This window comes from Sturnira hondurensis, unplaced genomic scaffold (assembly GCF_014824575.4).
Source record: "Sturnira hondurensis isolate 20B ecotype Veracruz unplaced genomic scaffold, ASM1482457v3 Scaffold0022910, whole genome shotgun sequence".
Taxonomy (NCBI): Eukaryota; Metazoa; Chordata; class Mammalia; order Chiroptera; family Phyllostomidae; genus Sturnira; species Sturnira hondurensis.
The window spans coordinates 14,920,182-14,943,177 of NW_028095541.1; the positions used below are offsets into that span (position 1 = coordinate 14,920,182).

Here is a 22,996-nt window from a genome sequence, read left to right on the forward strand (position 1 = left end):
ACCAAAAGAGTAGACCTTCCTGATTGCTAATAAAAGTAGCTTTAACAAAGAGTAACCTACACATGAGCAAAATAATTTTTAAAGTAACAAGAGAACGAAAATATTTTAAACTATAAATCCAAGCTGGGGACTGAGCTGTACTAAGAGCTCATAAAATACTTTCTTATTGACAACAGACACTTTGGGGACGCTTGTTGTGCGTGAGATGGAGGTCATAATTTTTAAGATCAAGTTTCTTCTGGCACTTTTAGTAACATATACCACACGTATTTGTCAGAAGAAAATAAGAAGTTAATACGAATTGAACACATTATATTTTATTTGAAGTGCATTTACCTTCATATATTTAGAGGAAAGCACCTGTCAAAATACATTCCAGGCTATGTCAAGTTCCAAATACTTGAGAACTGGCTAGTAAATTATGGAACAGGATAGTTCTGAGTAAATTTGTTATATCTAGGCTGGCTAAAACAGTTACTCACATGTAGAAACCTTAGAGTTTGATGTAATTCTCTGAGGAGTGGGCTAACCCTAGACAAAACAGCTTCAGAGCCATGCTTATTACCAAGACCCTGCACATTCTCTATCAGTAGTTGTTCTTCCCTCACTATCTCCCTGAGTCTGAAACTCCCAGAAAAGGAATGGCAATTATGTGGTAGGCATATAATTAGTTTCCTTGCTAACATATATGGCTGTTAAATTTAGACAATAACAATCACCTTTCAGAATAAATCCACTTACTGGCTCAGAATCTTTTATAACATAGTGCTCTAATAAACTGACAGGAGGTGGCAATCATGTTTTAGCTCAAGTTCACTTATCATTAAAAAGACAGCTAATCCTACTTAAACAGTATCTTTATTTTACATAGGAAGCTCTTAAAGGCTGGAAAACTTTCAAGGGCTAAATATATGAAGCCTTAACATTTTAGAGATAAGTGTATTGATGCTCGGTACGGGAAGGCTTAGTCCACACTTCCTTGATCATTCTCTGCCCTGCACCCAATGCAATGCTGCAGCTGACACTATCAGATTTCTTCTGTCCTAAGGAAGATTATTTGAAAGTTAATTCAGAAAGCATAATTATAGTTCTATGACTTTCATGCTTAGCATTTGAGGCTTTCTTTCATACATATATCTAAATGTATTTCATGGAAAAAAACTACAGAGGGAGGTTGGGGGGGTGGAGGAGGGTATGGGGGGGCGGGAATAAGTGCTGATAGACAGAGACTTGACATGGGGTGGTGAACGCACACACCGTGTAAAGTTAATGCACTATAGAACTGTGCAATTGAAACCTGGGTAATTTTGTTAGCCAGTGTCACCCCAATAAATTCAATAAAAAGGAAAAAACATAAAAATAAAGAAAAATTATACAAATAATATTAGGTATCATGGTTAAAATCAATCATTTCAAGTCCATCATTTTAAAGAGAAAGGATAGTTAGCAGCAGAGTATTTAATCTCTCAAATCTCAGGTCACTAACACTAGACATTGAATAAAAAGATTTTGGATATAATAATAGGATTTAATAATAAGATATGAAGGAACTGAATAAACTCATGAATTTTTGGTGAAAGTATGAAATGGTCTGGCCTCTGTAGAAAAGAGCCTGGAGGGTCCTTGAGAAGTGAAACACAGACCAACCGTATGATTCAGCAACCCCTCACCTAGGTTACAACTGAAAGCAAGCACTCAAAAAGATATTTGTATTCAGATGTTCATGGTAGTGCCATTTACAATAGAAAAAGGTGGAACTAACCCAAATGTCTATCGATGGATGAAATGATAAACAAAAGGTGCCAAATGCATATGATAAAATATTATCCAGCAGTTAAAAGAAATCAAGTTCTGATATATATTAAAACATGGACAAACTTAAAAAATTATAGTAAGTGAAATAAGCCACACACAAGAGGACAAATGGTATATAATTCCACTTATATGAAGGTACCCTGAAAAGACAAATTTGTAGAGGCAGAATGAAGAAAAGAGGTCACCAGGAGCTAAGGGAATGGGGAGTTTTTCAATCAGGGAGGAGTTAGGTTTGGGCTCTCCTCCCGTTTGCAGCCATCGCAGAGACGCTAGGGGTCAAAATGAAGTTCGTCCCTTTGTGACTTCTGACTGGAGCAAATACCACAAAAGTCATTTCAATGTACTTTCCCACATTCACAGGAAGATTATGTCTCCTCCTCTTTCCAAAGAGCTGAGACAGAAATACAGTGTTCCATCCACGCACATCTGAAAGGATGATGAAGTTCAGCTTGTGTGAGGACATTATAAAGGGCAGCAAATTGGCAAAGTAGCCCAGGTTTACAGGAAGAAACCTGTCACCTACACTGAACAAGTGCAGCAGGAGGAAGCTAATGGGACAACTGTCCACGCGGGCGTTCATCCCAGCAAGGTGGCCATCACCAGAATAAGGTGGGACAAAGGCCGCAGAGATCCTTGACCATAAAGTCAAATCTGGCCAAGTAGGAAAGGAAAAGGGCAGACGCAAGGAAGAAACAATTGAGAAGATTCAGGAATAATGTAATCTTATATACAGCTTTCATTAAAAACTTGAAAAAAAAAAAGAGTTAGGTTTGGGATGATAAAAAAAAGTTCTGGAAATGACCAGTCATGACGGTTGTGCAATGATGTGAAAGTCCTTACTCCACCTTCCAGGGAATGTTTTCTCCTCAAAATTTCATTTGAAAATGAGTTGTACTAACATTTGACATTTTTAAGCTGTGAGAAACCATACCCTTTCTTCAGAATAGCCAACAGAAAACTATGTTACTTGTCATATTTGGTGAAAAATGTAAAACAACTTCAAAATATTCAATGTTCAAGATCCTTAAAATACCATTTTAAAGTTGCTATTGTTTTATAAGAACTCACTGGGCTGAAAAGCATTCGCAGTTTACTGATAGATTTAATCTTTCACCAAGGACACAGCAACACATATGTAATTAGCTCCCTAAATGTTTGTGCAGAGTAAAATTTAACTTGGCCTTTTTGGCGTCATACCACAAGTCTCACCCCAAAATAAAGTGGAATCTAGTTTGTGTTTTTTACTATGATAAAATGTTAAAATAATCTTTGACCAAAGATTTTTGCTACTAACCAGCTACAAAGTTGATGTTTGGCTTGGTTAAACCTCATTTAAAGTTTTCATAATTAGATTTCCCTGGAAGAACAGTCCAACTGAAAGACATAACTTTCTGTACCATCTTATGTCTCTTGATATGATCATTTAATATTTCATTTTAGAGCAGAAGAATTATCTGTTACCATTTCAACATATTTGCATGCTTTCCAGATGTACAGGATCAGCGGCTGGGTTTGACATTGCCATTGCTTTTCTTACATTCTTTATTCATCAATTCACAAAAAAAGTCCAATATAAATAAAAGAGACCTCAATTTCCAAATGACCCATGTCTAGGGGGCTCTAAATACAGTCCAGCACTAAAAATATCTAAGATGTTATGTACCATGAATTCTGGTGAGACTCGATTAAAGAATACCGTTGACATGCTGGACAAAAGGAAAGAGGGGACAAGCTGCAGATGCCCGCTCAGGCTCCTTCTCCAACCAGGTATCCCTGGGCTCTCTCTCTGGACATCTCCATGCAGAGGGAAGAGGAGAATTCTCTCCCACGGTGTATCTGACCAGATGCCTCAGCCTTCATAGTACATGTCAGTTGTATCCCTAGCTTCATTCACTATATATTAATTATATATTACATATATGTTATGTTGTTATATTATGTTATATTATTTATTACATCACACAGATTCACACTCAATAGAAACATGGAAAAGCTGCTATCCAATCTTGACAGGGATTATAAGATCAAATTTGGTGGCACTCAGTGAATACCTTTTGATAACTCATGAAGAGCAACTATATTTAAGAAAGTTTATGTGAAGATTTTGCAGTCATCTCTTTTTCTGGATCCAGGATGGCAAAAGATTTCATGCATAGAAACTGTTTAGACTCTACTGGATGAGGGGGTTTTGGAGGCTGAGTTTGGTGAGATGAGAAAGAGGACCATTTATGACTTGCTACATTTAACAATATTCTCTGTACAAGAATCCATTTAAGAAATTTTTTTCAAGACTGAGTGCTAGGAATACTCAGGTTTCACCTAAGTGACTGGTTAGTTTGTATCTCATGCACAACAACTTGTTTTTTTCTCCTCTTTGCACTGCTTTCAGAAAACAACAAAAAAGTCTCTTCTTTCTAGCCCTGGGCTAGAATAGTACACCTGCCCTCACAGAGTCTGTTTTACTACGGCCCACCCTGGATTTCAACTACATTTTGCTGTCTTTATTTTCACTTGGCTTCAATTTAATCACTTATATGTTTAATCTTCTAGAAGTATCTATTCTGTGTGCTGGAATAAGACTAAATGCAACTATCACACAGGCAACTTAAGATCTCTAAGAAGCTGGGTTTTCTTTTCTAAAAATAAGAGGTTGCTCGATTCCAGTTCTGAAGTTTTGTCATATTTCTAGATAAAAACCAGGGACTCAGTCACAAATTTATTTGTTTGCTGACTTTATTAACCTATTTCCTAAAAATATCCCCCTTTATATTTTGTCACAGTCACTGAAAACTCATTGATTCTTCCAAAGGCATCCGTCTTAAACTAGACAATGTCTAATTTATGTTTTCCAACTAGTTTATATTTAAAGAAATTTCACCAAATGGTATGTAAAAATATCTATTCTTATGATAGTGACAAAAAGTGGCATTTCCTATGAAGATACAGAGAAATTCACAAGGTTAATAACTTTGAAAATGTTAAGTAACATTGATGTGATTAAGATACCAGTCTAGCAACAATGATCTTAGTTTTCTTTTCATCCAAGGTAACGTTCTACCCGTCACATAGCCCTACTTCATTTAAAAGACCACTCATTAATGAGAAAAATCAATTAAAATGTATAAAGAACCATGTGCTATACACTGTGTAAATGAATTACATTACATAGAAAGACTTGGGATCAGGTTACTAAACAGACCTTTCAATTCTACCTGTTCTGAAACTGACAGGTTTTTTAAAAAGCAATTCATTTTACTAGGTAACTGGTGAGATATTTCTCAACTCCACTTGCCTACTACTTTATCACGTGTACAATTTAGCACAGTTTGTTGCAATAAAAAGATAATTATTGGTTAAATTTAGAACAATTTTCCTGTTTGCATTTTCTTGGTGACTTGAAGCCTGATTTTAAGTTGTGTTGTACGCTTATGTTAAAAACGATTTAAAAATAACTATTAAAGTCTGTAACATTAACATAATGGATACATTCTCCCTGAATCTCAACAGCATTTGTTGGTTTCTTTTTCTAAATGTTACTCGAAGCTTTGTAATAGATGCCATTCAAAGAAAGATTTTTTCTTTCTTTTTTTAAAAAAAAAATTCTAACTAGAGCCCTGGCTGGTGTAGTTCAGTGGATTGAGCGTGGGCCTGGGAACCAAAGGATCTGCGGTTTGATTCCTAGTCAGGGCACATGCCTGGGTTGCAGGCCAGTTCCCAGCAGGGGACTCATGAGGGGCAACCATACATTGATATTTCTCTCCCTAACCCTTCCCCTCTAAAGATAAATAAATAAAAATTAAAAAAAAATCTAACTAGAACAATTTCTACTAGAACGATCTTTGTAATGAGCTCCAAACCAATCTGTACAACTCTGCTAACACGGGGCAGGAGGGGGGAGGGTCATATGAATTCAGAAAAGGTAGAAACTTTAGATTTTTATTTTCTTCCCAATGGCAAAATGAGTTTCTGAAAGCAAAAGAACCACAAATTTTGACACAGCACTGGTTTCATAGAATTAACGGGATGACCCGCGGCAGACAGCTCCCCAGAAAGCTTTGCCCCGAACATCTGAGCATCCATCCACCCCTGACTGAGAAGCACACAGATGCTTACACTACTCTTTGATTTCTCAGAACTGAACCAAGGGACAGGCTCTCTCAACAGCTATACAAGCTCTTTGCAATAGCACTATTATTCTGGGACAATAATGTAAGACCTAATAAAAGGTCATGAATAAATTCATTCTTCAAAGTATAATCTGTTCAAAAATACATTGGTCTATTTCCCATATTTCAATATGGCTTAAAGAAATAAAAATGAAATATAATAAATGTCACAAAGCTTTCTAGATGTGAAAAAAATTTAACAATACATTGGGCACTGGCAGAGTAAGTTCTTTGAGAGGCCAAAGAGATGATGTAAAAGAGAATCCTTTAAGACAATGAAGAACTCAAGCTCTAGGCTAAATAGAGGGAAATCTTCTGTAGAAAAAAATGTTATAATAAAGTTTCATATTTTTAGTCCCTATTTCTTCTGGAGAGCTAAAAATATAACTTTTATACTCTAGTCCCGTTCTATTATATAAAGATTTCTGCTTAATAGAGAAGCCACTAGGATTTGGAAAACTTCAACTGCTTAAAAAAAAGGAAGAGATCACTTTATAATAAAAAAGGAAGATCATAACCAGGGTACCTGGGTTTACCTTTGCTTTGCGAAAGTGGTAGACCACCAGCATGCTAATGAAGTCGAGCAGCATACACAGAGCTTGGAAGGAGATGATAGCAAGTCGTAAATACTTATCCTCCTGGACAAAGCAGGGGCTGTCATCAGCACAGTAGGGGCAGCCCTCCCTGCAGGGTAGGCAGACATGGGCTTCTTCTGACACATCTTTTGCACTTTCTGCAAAATGGTGATCCGGACCCCTTCCTGAAAGTTCCAAATAAAACCACAGTGTCATTGCACCTCTGAGACAGGTGAGACTGAGTACAGAGTCAAAACACATCTTCACCTTTTCATTCTTTTTCCTTTTATTAAAGACCTTTGTCAACCTTCTTGCTAGAGAGGAGAGTTATTTTGCCTTTAGACTCAAACAAAATTCTTTTTATCCATTTGATTAAAAAAAAAGTATCACTCAGAGTAACTGAGGAAAATTATCAAACATGCAAATAGAACTCCTTAAAGGCAGCAAATAGTTTTCTAAGTTTTTTATATCATTATCTCCCACTCACCAATAGATACCCTCTATGACACATATCAAGTTCTATAAATATTTCTCAAAGAATTAACCAGAGGCAAGATAAGAAAGTTGGTTCTTTCCTGCAACAAATAAATATACACAACTACTTGAAGCTACTTGACCTAGATGACAAAAAATCCAAAATGAGGCTTTGATTACTCCTTAATTCAGCAGGAATCTCATCTACCAAGTTCATTAGGTCTAAATTGGATAAAATGGTACTTAATAGACCATTATTCAGTGTGCATTTGCATAATGATAGTACATCCTTTGCCCTGAGTACAATCCATACTTATAAGTTACTATGTAATTTCTCAATTTGCATACCCATAGGACATTGCCTCACTGTTATCTAACTGCTGCTATTGCCTTCCCTTTAATGTAAGATTATTCTATCTCAGGGATCAAACTGAGCTCTGAAGCCCCAGGATAAAGATCTCTTTAATTGTTGAGTATAGCATTGACAATCATCCAATTAACACCATGTAGTAAAACCAATGAACAAACAAAACACCTATATCCAACTCAATATTTCAACATGAAAAATGTTATTAAACATATACCCAGTTTAGTATATTACACAACCACATGGTTTGGTATATAATATAACCTTGATTGATTGAGGAATTTGGGAAAACAGTTATTCTCATTAATAGTATTTTAATAACAAAATGTAATAGAAAGTCTTTATTACCCTCCCTCTTTATTAAAGGTTCACAATTCTTCTAAAATATATTTGTCTGCTTTATTTTAATAACTATAATAACAAAAACAATAGAATATTTCTTTGATTCCGGGTATATTGTTTTTTAAGAGCCATCATTCTGTGACAGAGCAAAAAGTAGGTGGATTTCTGTGTTCAGCAGGTATGGTACCCATCCCTAGACAGCTCTATGGCATTAGGCAACTTGATTGACTCCTTTGGTTCTTAGTATATAATATATGAAATATAAATTGTGTAAGGTTTAAATGAGATGATGTATATACAAGGTGGGGCAGAAGTAGGCTTACAGTTGGTCATATGGATAATATAATAATGAATAAATAATAAAAGGATAAACTATTTTACGTACTCACAGCTATAAAACCACTTTGCCCTGCCCTGTAAATCACAGTGTAACAGAGTGCTGCTAAGGGGTAGGCCCGAAACAGGGATTTGTAATGGGGTCCGGAACTCGGTGTCCAGGACGTATTAGACACAAGTATATATATAGGATGTCCTCACCCCCACAAGTCTGAGCTAGGGGGTGGGACACATGGAGCAGGGCCATTGAGAGTTGTTTTGAGTAGCAACAGTTTTACAGATAACCTCTGGAACAGTTATTTAACATATCTATATCCTTTAACTGGTTTCATAGATATGTTAAACAGCCATGGCCATGCTTTGAGCCAGGGGGATGGGAGCGACTTCAACCCGTGATGTAACTGGGAGGCAACTCGCCCTGGTTACAGAGCCTGCATGAGAGGTTGGAGATGATTAGCTGGACACCACAGGGCCATACCTGGCCAGATTTACCATTTCAGCCCAGTAAAGCTAGAAAAATACAGGAATGGTGGCAGCTGTGGCCAATTGTGGGAAGAGTCGGAAATGGTGTGGCAGAGGAAGACTGGCGCTGGGATTTAAACCCAGGAGTGGCAGTCACGTGGTGTCTTTTGGGGACCATGGGGCTTGGGCAGGGAAGAACCACAGACTTCTATTTCTTTTTCTGAAATACAGTACTTGAGACTGGGCAGAGAGAGAAGGAAGGACTGTGCATTTGTCAGTATTCTAAAGGACTTTGGGATCTCAATGAAGACATTAAGTCATTACTCTTAAGTTTATATAACTCTTTAAATAAATAATCCCTTTTAAAGAAAAGGGATTTTCTCTGAAAAGGCATCAGTCTCTGGCATTGAGAAAAGGCACCAGCCTCTGGCATTGAGAGGCATCTTTGTCTGGTGGTGGGCAAGGTGAACCTAGTACAGGGTGACGAACCTCTGGAGGATAAGGGTTGGTCCATTCAGCAATAGTATATTGTTCCACCACCCCCACCTCCTCAGCCCAGGTCTGTTCTGTAACAACTGTGCCTAGCTTTCTCTTTTTCTCCAAGTATGGAAGGTACAAAGAGAAACTAGGAACCTACTGGTGCCTAAAGAAAGGCACTACTTGATTTTAAAAAAAGAAAACAACAACAAGAAAGTTAGAAGAAAAAGTTGAGGTAGGGAGTAAGGGAGTGGAAAGAATAAGCTCCATTTAGACAAATTAAATTTGAGGTCCAACTCATTGTCCAAAAGCAATATATAATAAGAGAGAAATAATACAAGACTGGAGTGTATGAAAAGGATCAGTATGAGTGAAAGAAGCTGCAGAGAGCTCTGGGAGTCAGTGAGGTATTGATAAGGAAATGCAAAGAGGAAGAAGCTTAGACAGGCAGAAGCTTTTACAATGTAGTAAAAGGAAACTTGGATTTACTGGAACAAGCTGGATTGTGAACAAAGATGATAACTGAGTAAAAGCTCTGAGGTTTAATAATTCCTTTATCCTTCCTTGACCTTTATGGCAGTGGTTTACAAAGAATGGTAGAAGGAAATTAGGTTGTCAGACCTTAAAGAATAAACATCATAAAGTAGAATATTATTTCAATAAATATTCCAATGAATGAAAAAAGCTAGAAAAGCTCTGATTAATAAAAATAACAATTAGAACTATATGCAAGATGTTTCCTCCAAAATTCTTAAAGCAGCCCAGGAGTTATGGCCATGATGGAGGAATAGGCAGAAATGCTTCACCTCCTCACACAACCAAAAGAAGGACAATAATAAATTTAAACACAAAAAACAACCAGAACTGCCAGAAATTTAAATTTCATGGAAGTTTGACAACAAAGGAATTAAAGAAGAAACATTCATCCAAACTGGTAGGAGGGGTGGAGACAGGCAGCTGGGGCAGGGAAGATGCACAGCCAAGGAGGTGGCTGGTAGACCAGTCAGTTCCACATTTGTGGGGCCATAAGCTGGGAAGAACAATTGAGAAGTAAGACAGACCACAGAACCCAGGGTTCCAGTGTGGGAAACTAAAGACCCAAAACCTCTGTATGTAAAAATCTGTGAGAGTCGTGGCAAGGGGAGAAACTCTCAGTCTCACAGGAGATCTGTGGGAGAGACCCACAGGGTCCTGGAATGTATACAAACCCACCCGCCTGTGAATCAGCATCTGAAAGGGGACAGTTCACTTGTGGGAAGTGAGGGGGGTGATGGAAAGTGAGGCTGGAGTAGAGCCAGAGAGTGGCATTGTTCTCTTTCTGACCCCTCTCTCACATATAGCAGCACAATGCAGCAAAGAGGGTCGCCCTGTCCTAAGGCTCCAACCCTTACAACATAACAGGTGCACCAAGACAGAGAAATATGGCCCAAATGAAATAACAGATCAAGATTCCAGGAAAAAAAAAAAAACAACTAAGCAACAAGGAGACAGGCAACCTATCTGATGCAGAGTTCAAAACATTGGTAATCAGGATGCTCACAAAATGACTGAGCTTGGTCACAAAATAAAGGAAGAAATGAAGGCTATACAAAGTAAAATAAAGGAAAATATACAGGGAACCAAAAGTGAAAGGAAGGAAATTGGGACTCAAACCAAAGATTTGAAACAAAATGAAGAAATAAACATCCAATAAACATCTTCAGAACAGAATGAAGAAACATGAACTCAAAAAAAAAAATGAGGAGAGGATCAGAAAGCTCTGGGACAACGTTAAACATTCCAACATCCGAATCATAGGTGTGCCAGAGGGAGAAGAGGAGGAGCAAGAAATCAAAAATTTATTTGAACAAATAATAAAGGCAAACTTCCTCAATCTGGCAAATGAAATAGACTTCCAGGAAGTCCAGGAAGCTCACAGAGTCCCAAAGAAATTGGACCCAAGGAGGAACACACCAAGACACATCATAATTAAGTTATCCAAGATTAAAGATAAGGAGAGAATCTTAAAAGGAACAAGAGTAAAGGAGAGGGTTACCTACAAAGGAGTTCTCCTAAAACTATCAGCTGATTTCTCAAAAGAAACCTTATAGGCAAGAAGGGGCTGGAAAGAAGTACTCCAAATCATGAAAGGCAAGGACCTACATCCAAGATTACTCTATCCAGCAAAGCTATCATTTATAATAAAGGGCAGATACAGTGCTTCCCAGAGAAGGTCAAGCTAAAGGAGTTCATCATCACTAAGCCCTTATTATATGAAATGTTCGACTTATCTAAGAAATAGAAGATGATAAAAAATGTGAACAGCAAAATAACAAACTCACAACTATCAACAACTGAACCTAAAAACCAAAAACAAAATCTAAGCAAACAACTAGAACAGGAACAGAATCCCAGAAATGGAGATCACATGGAGGGTTATCAGTGGGGAGAGGGAGAATGGGGGGAAGGTACAGGAAATAAGAAGCATAATAGGTAGACACAAAAGAGACAGTGGGAGGTTAAGAACAGTATAAGAAATGGAGAAGCCAAAGACTTTATGTGTACGACTCATGAACATGAACTAAGTTGGGGGTCGGCCAGTGGGGTGCAAGGGGGATAAAGGGGATTAAAAAGGTAAGAAATAAAAATAACAATGAAATCAATAAAATAATTTGGTTTTTTCTTTTTTGTATCTTTGAATTATGAGTGAGAGCTGAATATAGCTGCGGTCAGCAAAGGAAGGCAATGAAAACTAAGGGACAATATGGGAAGATGAAGAAAAGACTTAAGAAGTTAGGGTTGGAGGTATTCAAGAGCACAGTTGAAGAAATTAACTCTAGGAATAATTGGTAACTTTTCTTCTAACACTGGAAAGAAGTAAAAGTGGATTAAAGATTGTTTAAAGTAGTTTTTATAGTGAGGAAGGGTGAGCTGGAAACCCTTTTGAAGTAGAAGAAATAAAATGTGGAAGTCAGTCTTGTATAAAGTTTTACACTTCTCAACAACTCACGTAAGAATATGGGTTGAGACAGAAGAAGGCCAGTTCTGGAATAAAAACATGAAAGAGTAAGGCGGCAATGTAACACAATACGGCTAGTTGGATCACTTGGTAGAAAATCCAGTTAGGATAAGACAGTATGATTCACTAGGAGATCTGGTCAAGGCAGTTTTCAATTTTCACAATTATCTGTAGCCTAGAAACAAATGGGGAGGATGGAGCAGTTGAGAGAGCGTCACAAAGAGGACTGTGAAAGTGGCATTGCGGGGAAGGAGGAAAAGCCGTGCAAGGCTGTGTAATGGAGCTGCAGCAGTTGCTCACCTCCTGAGCCAGAGTATAATAAGGGGTTAGAGACAGAAACATTTGTCCATCATGAACCTTTCTCATCGATCAAGGGTGGCTTCCAGAGTCATTAGCTACCATACATTTTCTGGGTTAAGTACTCAGAGTCCTGAGCAGTTTCCTTCATCCTATGTCACGGCTTCAGTGGTGTCCCATGGCAGAAAGGAGAGTTTGATGTAGGGCATGAATTCCCAGTCTGAGGCAAAACAAAAATACATCTGCTTTTAAGCAATGTTGTTCAATACTTTCAGAAAAAAAGTGAGAGCAGTGGCTAAAGTAAGAGGGCCAAGTAGTATTTGAAGATACAAAAAACCAGGTATGTAATGTAAACACATTGAAGAATGACAGGGCACACAAGTCAAAAGCTATGGAGTATGAAGAAGCCTTGGATATTAGGAAAACAATGAATTAACTCTCCTGAGTACAAACGGAATAGTCATGTAAGTGAATCTAGAAAGGGTCATTGTTCTACTTTTTTATTAATTTATTTTTATTGTCATTTAAGTACAGTTGTCTCCATTTTCCTGCCACCACTTTCTCCTACCCCACCCACTCCCACCTCCCACCCTCAATCCTACCCTCCTTTGGGTTTGTCCCTGGGTCCTTTATACATGCTCCTTCATGACCCTTTCCCACATCTTCCCCCCATTACCCCCCCTCTGGTTACTGTCAGTTTGTTCTTCATTTCCATGTCTCTGGCTCTATTTTCCTCTCTTGTTTGTTTTGTTCATTAGGTCTCTCTCACTTATAAATACAGATCATATGTTATTTTATCTTAGGTAAAGAACATTGATAAAAATGACAAAAATGTCAAAAGCTCTACAATCAGATTTGAGAGAAACTGGGATTTCCCTTTTTGGCCAAAAGAAGGCAAAACATGGATTGAATTTACTTTACCATTAGAAACAACAACAAAAAATGGACAAAATACTAAAAAGCAAAGTTTTACGGATGCTGGACATTGGTGATCAAGAACAGTGATTTCTAATAAGTATAAACAAACACTTCTCAAACAAACCCAACTACCATAATCAGAATCAAACCAAAAATCTGTGGTATATTTATACAATGAAATACTACACAGCAGAAAGAAAGAAAGAAGGATCTCATACCCTTTGCAACAGCATTTATAGAACTTGAAAGGATTATGCTGAGTGAAATAATCCAGGAGGTGAAAGACAAATACCACATGATCTCACCTATAAGTGGAAGTTAATCAACAAAATAAATAAGCAAGCAGAATACAACCAGAGATGTGGAAATAAAGAACAAACTGGCAGTGACCAGAAGGGGGCAAGGGGAGTAACAGGGGAAACAAGGGGAAGGGTTGTCAAAGGACATGTAGAAGGGCCCATGGACAAGGACAACGGGGTGGGGGTGGGGGGGGTGAATGTGGGAGAGGAGGCATAGGCAGGGCAGGAGAGAGAAATGGGGGGAAATGGGGACAAAGGTAGTTGAACAACAATAAAAACATCTTTAATAAATAAAAGATCTACCAAAAAAGTTAGTAAAGAAAAACTACAGAAAATGTGGTTAGTGAAATAGTTCCTTTTAAGCCAGTCTTTGTTGTCTTGCATTAGCTAAATAGGTGGATATTTTCTCGTTGTTTAAGAAGCTCCCTGCTGCCTGTAGCCAAGCAGTATGTACTACTTACTTTCAACACAAATGAAACTTGAAAAATTCACCTGTATCTACAAAGGTATAGTTCTCAAAGATGTTACAAGCAGAGACTTTTTAGCACTTTGAATCACTCAAACCTGAAAAATACTGCAGTATGTTAACTGCATACTATTATTTTTTTTGTAACATATGATTATGGCAAGCAATCTCAGTCACATTGTATATATATTTGACAAGTCCTTTGTAAAATTGTCAATCACTTGTAACCAATCAAAATTTGAAAGTTCTTTTTTGCTTAAGACCAAATTTATGGTTCCCTTCTAAGGAATGTAGAAAACCTAAACTATCCATGATTTGTTTTGCATCATTATTTTACCTTTGCCCAATTTCTTCATCTTTCAAAATCATTTTTTGAAAGAAGTATGAGATAGAAAGAACTGAGAAAATAGTACCTCAAGTTGTATAGCACTTGACAGAAACAAATTATTATTCAACTCAGCAACTATTTTCTGAGTGTCAAATTATGTTGTCAGGTACTGTTTTAGAGAGATAAATAAGTAAACAAAATAGGAAAAGATCTCTATGCCTGTGGAATTTATGATGTATTGGGGGAAATAAACAACAATCAATCAATATATACATAAATAATATTATATGTTAAAACTGAGAAGTGCCAAGAGGAAAAATTAGCGGAGCAAGGTCAGGGTCATCAGAGGTGCTGAGAGTAAGACTTGTAAGTGAAGAGAATTCCAGGCAGAAGAGACAGCGAGCACAAAGGTCCTGAGGTGGAAGCATACCTGGCACATGCGAGGAAGTGCAGAGAGGACGTATGGCTAGAGTGGAATGAGTGTGGCTCAGTGTTGCCATGGATGAAGTCAGAGAAGTAATGGAGCCAGATCATAAAGGCCCCTGGAGGGCCACTGGAGAGAGCCATGGCAGAGTCTTCTATAAGGGAATGACATGACACGTCTTATGTTGTAACAGGATTACTTTGGCTGTGCAGACAATATACTGTAAGGGGTAAGGGAAGAAGCAAGGAGATTAGTGGAAATCTAATGAATTGGCTATGGAATGAGAGGAAAAGAGTCCAGGGTGACTCCTAGGTATTTGGCATGAACTAGAGGATGAATGAAGTGACTATCAACCAAGATGGAGAAGGATGCATGTGGAGAAGCTTTTGAACATGATCGTAAGTTCAAACTCAACAGTTTGGTTAAGGATGTCTACTAGAGACCCAAATGATGATGTTGATTAGGTATCTTGATATATAAGTCTGGAGTTTGGAAGAAAGATCTGTGCTTAAGATAAAGAAATGAGGATCATTGCATTTAGATATAGAGCTATGGAGACTAAATCAGTTCATCAAGAGAATAAGTGTGTAGAGAGAAGACTCCTAGTCCTCCACCAATTTCCCAGGCTTTGACTCATATTTTAAAGTGTGCTGCATTATTTCTTTCCATAACTGCAAAAAAAAAAAAAACAACCAACAATCAAACATTTTCTCTGGATTTAAATATGAAAACACCATCAGAGAGCTACAGCTGCTATCTTAGTTTGGGTCCCTGAAAGCAGAGCCTGAGATAAGGACCTACTTATAGGTAACAGATTTGGGAGGTGATTTCCCCAAACAAAAGTGAAGGATCAGATAGAGTGGGACAGGGAAGAAAGGAAAGGCAATAAAAAGTACATTATAGATTTGGATATCACGGTGGGTAATGTGGGCTCAACTCCCTGGGAACTCTAAAAACTGCATACAATGTCCCTCACATTTGTTTCTCCAAAGAATGGGAGGCTGGAGCATTTATGCAACAACTATCAGTCCCATCAGATGTGAATTCCTGCAGGGAGCTCCAATTTCTCCACAATCCTTGTCAATGGTTGAACAAGCTGAGAGGGCTTCGGAAAGAATCTAAAGTAAAAAGGGAAGAAATTCTGTAAGCACATGAGGTGAGACAGGGGAAGCATGCTCAGTAGTTACTGTAGGGACTAAAATCAGGGGTGGGTGAAGTGCAGGCAATGCAAAATGCCAAAAAAAGTATGGTAGCTTCTAAGTGCCAAAGTAAGCTGCGTCTGGCACCCACATGGAACACAATCTGAATGGCGCCCCCTAGGTTTGAGCAACATGCTAACTGTACGCTGGATTTAGAGAGGGACACAGTTTAGGCCCTGGTATGTCACACAGATAATTCTAATTATGTTGTTAAATACTTTCCTATACATTTAAAAGAATTTACTTGGCAAAAGTGGTTTATTATTGCCTGCAGTTCTTTTTTTCCCTTTATGTAGCAATTGATTTGTTAAAGATAGTAGAGAATACAATGACTTATTCCCAGTTTATACTATTCCATTAAAAGAGTAGAACCCTCTTTGGTATGCTTTTTGTTGTGTGGAGTATAACCAAATTAATCTCAGAATGGTGAGATACTCTAACAAACTTGTTACCGGTGGATGGTTGGTCAGAGACCAGGGAGTCTCTGCCCACTAACTAAGATGGTGGCAGGCGGAGGCTCTTACACTGAGCATCCTAAAAGCCTTTCCCCTTGGCATGGGACCAGGAGCAGACAGGCGCATGTGCCACAGAGATAAAAATGGCACGGGAGGAGGTGCGGGGCCAAAGAGGCCTGTCAGTCTAGCATGGGGAAAGAAGGGCTTGGTTGGAAGGTGGACCCACACAAAGCACCAAAAGTTTGGGAGGCTGATTGGTCATGTTGAGAAAGTACCTGGATTGTCCCACACCCAAACCAATATAAACTGAGGGGAACAAAGAAATACTCTCTGACTTGGCTCTCTGGCTCAAGACTTGCATTCTGATGGTGTGTTCCCCTGTTCTCTCCATCAGCCACAGCTTTGGAGGCCCATGGTCTCCAAGACAGACTCTCTCTCTCTCTCTCTGTGTCACACACACACACACACACACACACACACACACACCAATCTAATGAAGCCATATGCCAATGTGTCCACGTGCTCTCTCCTGGGAGCATGCAACCTTGTGTCCTTAGCAGCTCCATGGTCCATGGCCTCCAGGAGGAAGCCTGGAACAGGAAGCAGCCTAGAAGAAGCTAAGTGCCTGGATGATCACTTAGCAGACTCCTGCAGATTCTAAAAGATGGCATTTTAAAATGTACAAGGAACTCTCCGCACTGCTTTTGCTTTGGTCTTGCTGAGGATGGTTGTACTTTGTCTTTTTTTTCTTTAATTGTTGCTCAATTGTCTCCATTTCCACCCCTAATCTCCCTGACTCCAGCCATCCCCATCTCACACCCCTGATCCCACCCCATCCTGGTTTTGTCTATGTGTCCTTTATAGTTGCTCCTGAAAATAAGGGGAACCTAATGAACAACACAAACAAGCAAACAAACTATAACCAGAGACACTGAAATTAAGAACAAACCGACAATAACCAGAGGGGAGGTGGGAGGGGATAATGGGGTGAAAAGGGAGAAGGGTTTTCAGGAACAACTATAAGGACATTTATCTTGTTTTGTGGACAGATGAGCTTTGAGACACAGAGTCTGCCACTCTCGCAGATTACAAACAAAATCTCTTCCCTTTCGCATCAACACCTGCCTCTCAAGTTTGGCTTTTGTGGTGGCAGGCAGATGGGCCCCCTTGTTCTGTTATGTAACAAGCTAAATGGATCAAACTGCCCAAATCTGTTTTTTGAAGATCTGGAAGTACAAAAGGTTTAAATCATCACCAAAACAATAACACTTATTTTAAAGTTAGTAAAAAGGGTAAAACAAATTTTCTTTTCATTTTTTGCCAAATTCAGTAACTAATATTTGTAGAGAATTGTCAGAATTGTCAGAGAATTGTCATAAGACATTCTGCAATAGTCTAAATATTTGGCTTTAAGATCAATTGTTTCCTCTCCATGAGATATACCCAAACATTTAAAAATAAGAAAAAAAAAACAAAATTAATTTCCTCTGAAATTAAAAATGCAATACATTCTTTCTGAAATTTAGTTTGTGAGCATTAAATTTATATAATTAACAAAAAAGCTATTTTTAATTTCTCTTACTACAAATCTTTTTCCTAAATTAACCTTTGATATAACTTCTTCATTATGACAGAAAGATAAACATCTCTTTCACTAATTCATATCATTGCTCATCTATATTTTCTAATTATGGCCCCCTCTATGTTGATATATTTTGTTTTTCATGTAAATCAAGGTTCTTTCATATTGATTGCAATGTCCCCCAATTTTGACTTACTATGGGGACTGAGTTATTTGTCTGGATTCAACCTACTCAGGCAGAAAATAGGAGGTAGAATTCAGAAACACAAGAATTTCAGACAGTCCTATTGAATACTCCATTCTTACTGTGCAAAGCTGGCCTTAAATGTACCTGGTCTGGCATGTTATTTTCTTCACCAACTTGTTATCCACAGGTCCACACCAACACAGAGAACTTCTCATGCCCGATCCACTCTCTGTTCACTTCTCTTCTTCACGCTCCAAGCCCCTTTAACTATCTTTATTTGGCTCTGTTTTTCTACTCTGCTCACTGTTAGCATTCCACAGATCTGTATGCTATATACAAGTAAACTGTTTTCTCCCTTACAATAAAACAATGGTTTTACATCTTGATTTTGCAACCTAGATTAAAATTACAAAAGACCCAATATAGAGGGCCATAAAATAAAACATGACCACAGGACATACAATGGAAAAGCACACACACTTCATGATCTTCCTCAGGTATGACGGAAATAATAGTTAATAGGTATTACATCTATTGTAGTAATAGCAGCTAGATATAAAGTTGGAAACGGACATAATTCCAAACCATTATATATTTTCTGATATGGGTAATACTAAATTATGTTGGTTAAATGAATGTTTCGATATTCATGGATAAAAGGCAATTTGTTAGAAAATAAATTATGATAATATTTTATTCATTTTGCTTAAAGTATCACTACATCAACTCACAAATGTCAAATAGTAACATGATAAAGTGAGAAACTAACAAAACCAAAGCTCAGAAACTTGATTTCTTTCTTTTTATTTAGTTTGTACATTTTTTTTCTTGTATTGATTCTAGAGAGAGAGAAAAGGAGAAAGAGAATCATTGATGTGAGAGCGAAACTTTGACTGGTTGCCTGTTGCACATGCCCTAACTGGGGATGGAACCTGCAACCCAGGCCTGTGCCCTGACCAGGAATTGAACCTGTGACCTTTCATTTTGTGGGATGATGTTCCTAGCAACTGAGCCACCCTGGCTAGGGCAGAAACCTGATTTCTAATGCTTAAAAAAGCTAAAATTAAGGGCAGAGCTTTCTATAGTATATCCTATTGGACTCAAAATGTGATATATGTACATGCTATATGAGGAAGGGCCCCCAAAACCCAGAATTATCTTCTGAAGGGCAGGCCCCTTATCACACAGGCTTCCCTCATTAGGTAAGTTTCCTAGGAATCCATCTCTGTATCAGTGGACCACCTGGCATTGTGAGAGGCTACATTTGGCTTCAGTGAATTTTTCGAAGACCCTTTCAAGCATTTCTTTATTTCATACCGGGTGATGTACGAGCATGTGCACCTGTCCACACTGCACTGAGAGTTCAGCAGTTTTTGACCAAAACAGCATTATTCCCATGCCCCACCTTCCCTATTCACCTCATCTCACCTTGAGTGACCTTTTTCTGTTTTCCCAGATGAAAAAAGTCCTCAAAGGGAAACATTTTGCCATGTGCAAGAGGTAAAACAAAACAAAACAAACAAACAAAAAAACAACAGAAGCACTAAAAAACATCAAAAATGACAAGTCCAAAAATTGTTTTGAGCAGTGGAAAAAAATGTCAAAATAGGTGTATTGCATCAAATGGAGACTACTTCGAAGGTGACTGAAGTTTAAACATGTAAGAATAAATTCACAATATTTTATAAATAAATTCTGAATTTGGGGGGTTCCCCTTGTATGTATATATATTATATATCATATACTGTGGAATATTATTCAGTCATGAAAAAAGATGCCCTGCCACATGGACAACATGGATAAACCTTGCGCACATAATGGGATAAGTCAGACAGAGAAGGACAGTGCTCCATGATATCACTTATACAGGGAATCTAAAAAAGTCAAACCTGTAAAAAACAGAGTGACACAGTGGGTATTACCAGCTAACAGGAGACTGGAGGAATAAGATCGATGGTGGCTGAAGATACAAACTGGTAATGAGTACTAAATAAGCCATAGAGAGCTAAAGTACAGTATACTGAATATAGACAATAATGTTGTACTCTAATGACATAAAGTGATAAATATTGCTTCAATATGAGCAATGACATTACAATATATAAATATATCAAAGTAACACCTCATATACCTTAAATTTATGAAATGTCACAGGTCAAATTTACCACATAAAAAAAGTCCCATATATTCCTTTTCCAGATTCATTCATTTTTTTAATCCTCACCTGAAGGTATGTTTATTGATCTGAGAGAGAGAGGGAGAGAGACACTGATATGAAAGAGAAATAGCAATCTGCTGCCTCTTGCACACAACCCATCCAGGGATTGAACTCGCAAGCTAGGTTATAATATGCTCTGACCGGTGTTGAACCAGCAACCCTGACGTTCATGGGGCAACTCTCCAACCAACCGAGCCACCCAGCAAGGGCCAGATTCATTAATTATTTACATTCTACAGCATTTACTTTATCATTCATATTCTCTTGATAGATAGATCTTTATAAATTTATATAGATATTTTTGAAGCATTTGACATTAAAGTTAAGAGTATTGTGTCCCTTTCTCCATAAATACTTCAGTTTGTATATACTAATAAAACAGCATTCTCACACAAAACCACATTATGATTTTCAAAGTTGATAAATTTAATGTTGACACAATATTTTTTAATGGATAGGCCATTTTAAAGTTTCATCAGTTCTCACAATGATGTTCTTTGCCGCCATTTTTATCTCTCCAGGATGCAATCCATTGCCACCATTTTTATCTCTCCAGGATGCAATCCAGGGTCATGCCTTGTATTTAGGTACCATGTCTCTAGTCTCTGACCTGGAACCTGAGTAAGACAATAAAGTATTTTTTCTAGTCTTCTTAAAAACTTTTCTGATCAGTTTGTGAGTTTTGTAACTTCTTTGTTTTATAAACTATGAATGAGCAAATTTTAAGACTGTATCACAAAGCAAAAACAGCTATTGAAAAAGTGTATTAAATGCATATAATAATATTAAATCGTGTACCTGTATGTTACACAATTGTTGACTACATCCTTTTCATTGACTTTACTCTCCATCATTAACTAAGAAATGGTGATAATTTCTTAATGAGTTCTTTATTTTTATGTTGTTAAATTAAACTCTGATTTGCTTATTAATATTCTAATGGGGTTTGAAGAGTTAACACTATTGACAATGTGTTTCTAAAGATTTCACCTCATTTGAGAATTTAAAAAAAAACTTCTACTGACAATGCAAAATAACCAAGAAAAAATACAGAGATACAGTTTTAAATAATTTGCTTACACATCCTATCACTTTATTATTCTGAATTTTAGTTAATACTGTCATCATTCCTATCTAGCCATCCCTGTCTCTGCACACATGCACAAAATCAGTAAATAATAAACTGTATTAGTCATTAATTAAAAGCTGTTCTTATAAGCAATGTTAAGTATTAATATCAAATTTATTCTTCAAAAGGTAATATCCTTTTCCTTTACACAGAATTCCAAATGCATTTAAAAGGTAACATCAGAAAAGTTATGTGGAACAATTCTATTGGAATGTCTGCTTCCAATTAAAAAAGAATTACATTTGCATACATTGAGAAATTTTGTCATCCACCATGAAGACCCAGGTGTCAATTTCAGTCATTGCAGATAAATGAAACACTAGAACTTTTCAGAAATTTTTGTAAAATATTAGTTGTTTTTGGTTTTCTGAACTGAAGATTCAACTAATGAATAAATCGAAGTGGAAACTTTTCTCCTACGCTTCCACTTTTTAAATTAAAAACATACTTTTTCCTTAGTATCAAACCAGTAGATCAAAATGTAGCCACATTTCTATAACTTGAGGTACATATTTTCAAAATATGCCCCAGAAAGTTCTCTTCTTATGTTTTTATAGAAGAAAAATACCAAGTGTTTGATTTAGAAAACAATGAGTTGAAGTAAGTAGTGTGAATTGAAGCAGAAACTATATAGTTCAGGTCTTCATAGTATAAAGTTTATATAGAAATATCACCATAAAATTAAGTGTTTTGCTGATTAAGTTTTTTAAGTGCCAATAGTATAAAATTATGTTTTCATAACAGCAAAATTATAACATTCGGACATTTGAGCATATGGATAGAGGTCTACCCTTTAAACCTCTTACATTTGACCTAATTTACTAATACTGAACAGTGAGTTGTATTGTATTCGAGGCTGCCCTCATTTGTTGTTTGTGGGTATTGATATAGGTTTTGGGAAGATGTGGGTCTGCCCTGGAATCTTAGAAACTCTACTTTTTAAAATCACTTTTTTTCTCCAGTTGCTAAAAAAATATATCTGGCACATAGTCATTGCTCAGTAATATTTTTGACAGATGAAAATTCAGACCTATAAATTAATGAACAAACCAACTGATCAGAGGTCCCTTGTTGGGGATGTTGTGGTCCTCAGTGATAGGAACTAGTTCTGGCAGAGCAAGATATAACCCAGACCTCTGCAAGACCAGCCCCATGTGCCTAATATCTCATGAGCCCCTCCTCCTTCCCTTCCACAGGCATGCTGGAAAAAAGATGAGTCACAGACAATGAAAACAGCTCAGCTGAAAGAATCAAGTCGACATTGAGAGTCCAGCATTAGCTGTAGGTACAAATAATACTTATGTGCAGTCATTATTAGGGTAAAACTCTCCTTTCTTTCCATGCTCATATTTGCTTTTTCATTAAAATTGTAAGAAACATATTCATCGGTCAAAGTTTGGAGTTAAAATTCTGCAGTGAACTAACCATGGGAAGATTGATTGTTATTTGTTATTTCATTTGTTTAGGATGATGAAGTAATCT

At 37.3% G+C, this 22,996-nt stretch overlaps 1 protein-coding gene and 1 pseudogene across 1 annotated transcript in view; one reads left to right on the top strand and one right to left on the bottom strand.

The window, feature by feature from the left end:
- Nucleotides 1-22,996, bottom strand: part of LOC118980457 (probable G-protein coupled receptor 158) — a 165,148-nt gene that overhangs the window by 135,335 nt on the left and 6,817 nt on the right. The window contains exon 2 of the mRNA XM_037037069.1: nt 6,518-6,741. Coding sequence (XP_036892964.1) covers nt 6,518-6,741 — 224 coding nt within the window. The remainder of the gene's footprint in view (nt 1-6,517; nt 6,742-22,996) is intronic.
- Nucleotides 2,015-2,531, top strand: LOC118980432 (60S ribosomal protein L26-like; annotated as a pseudogene).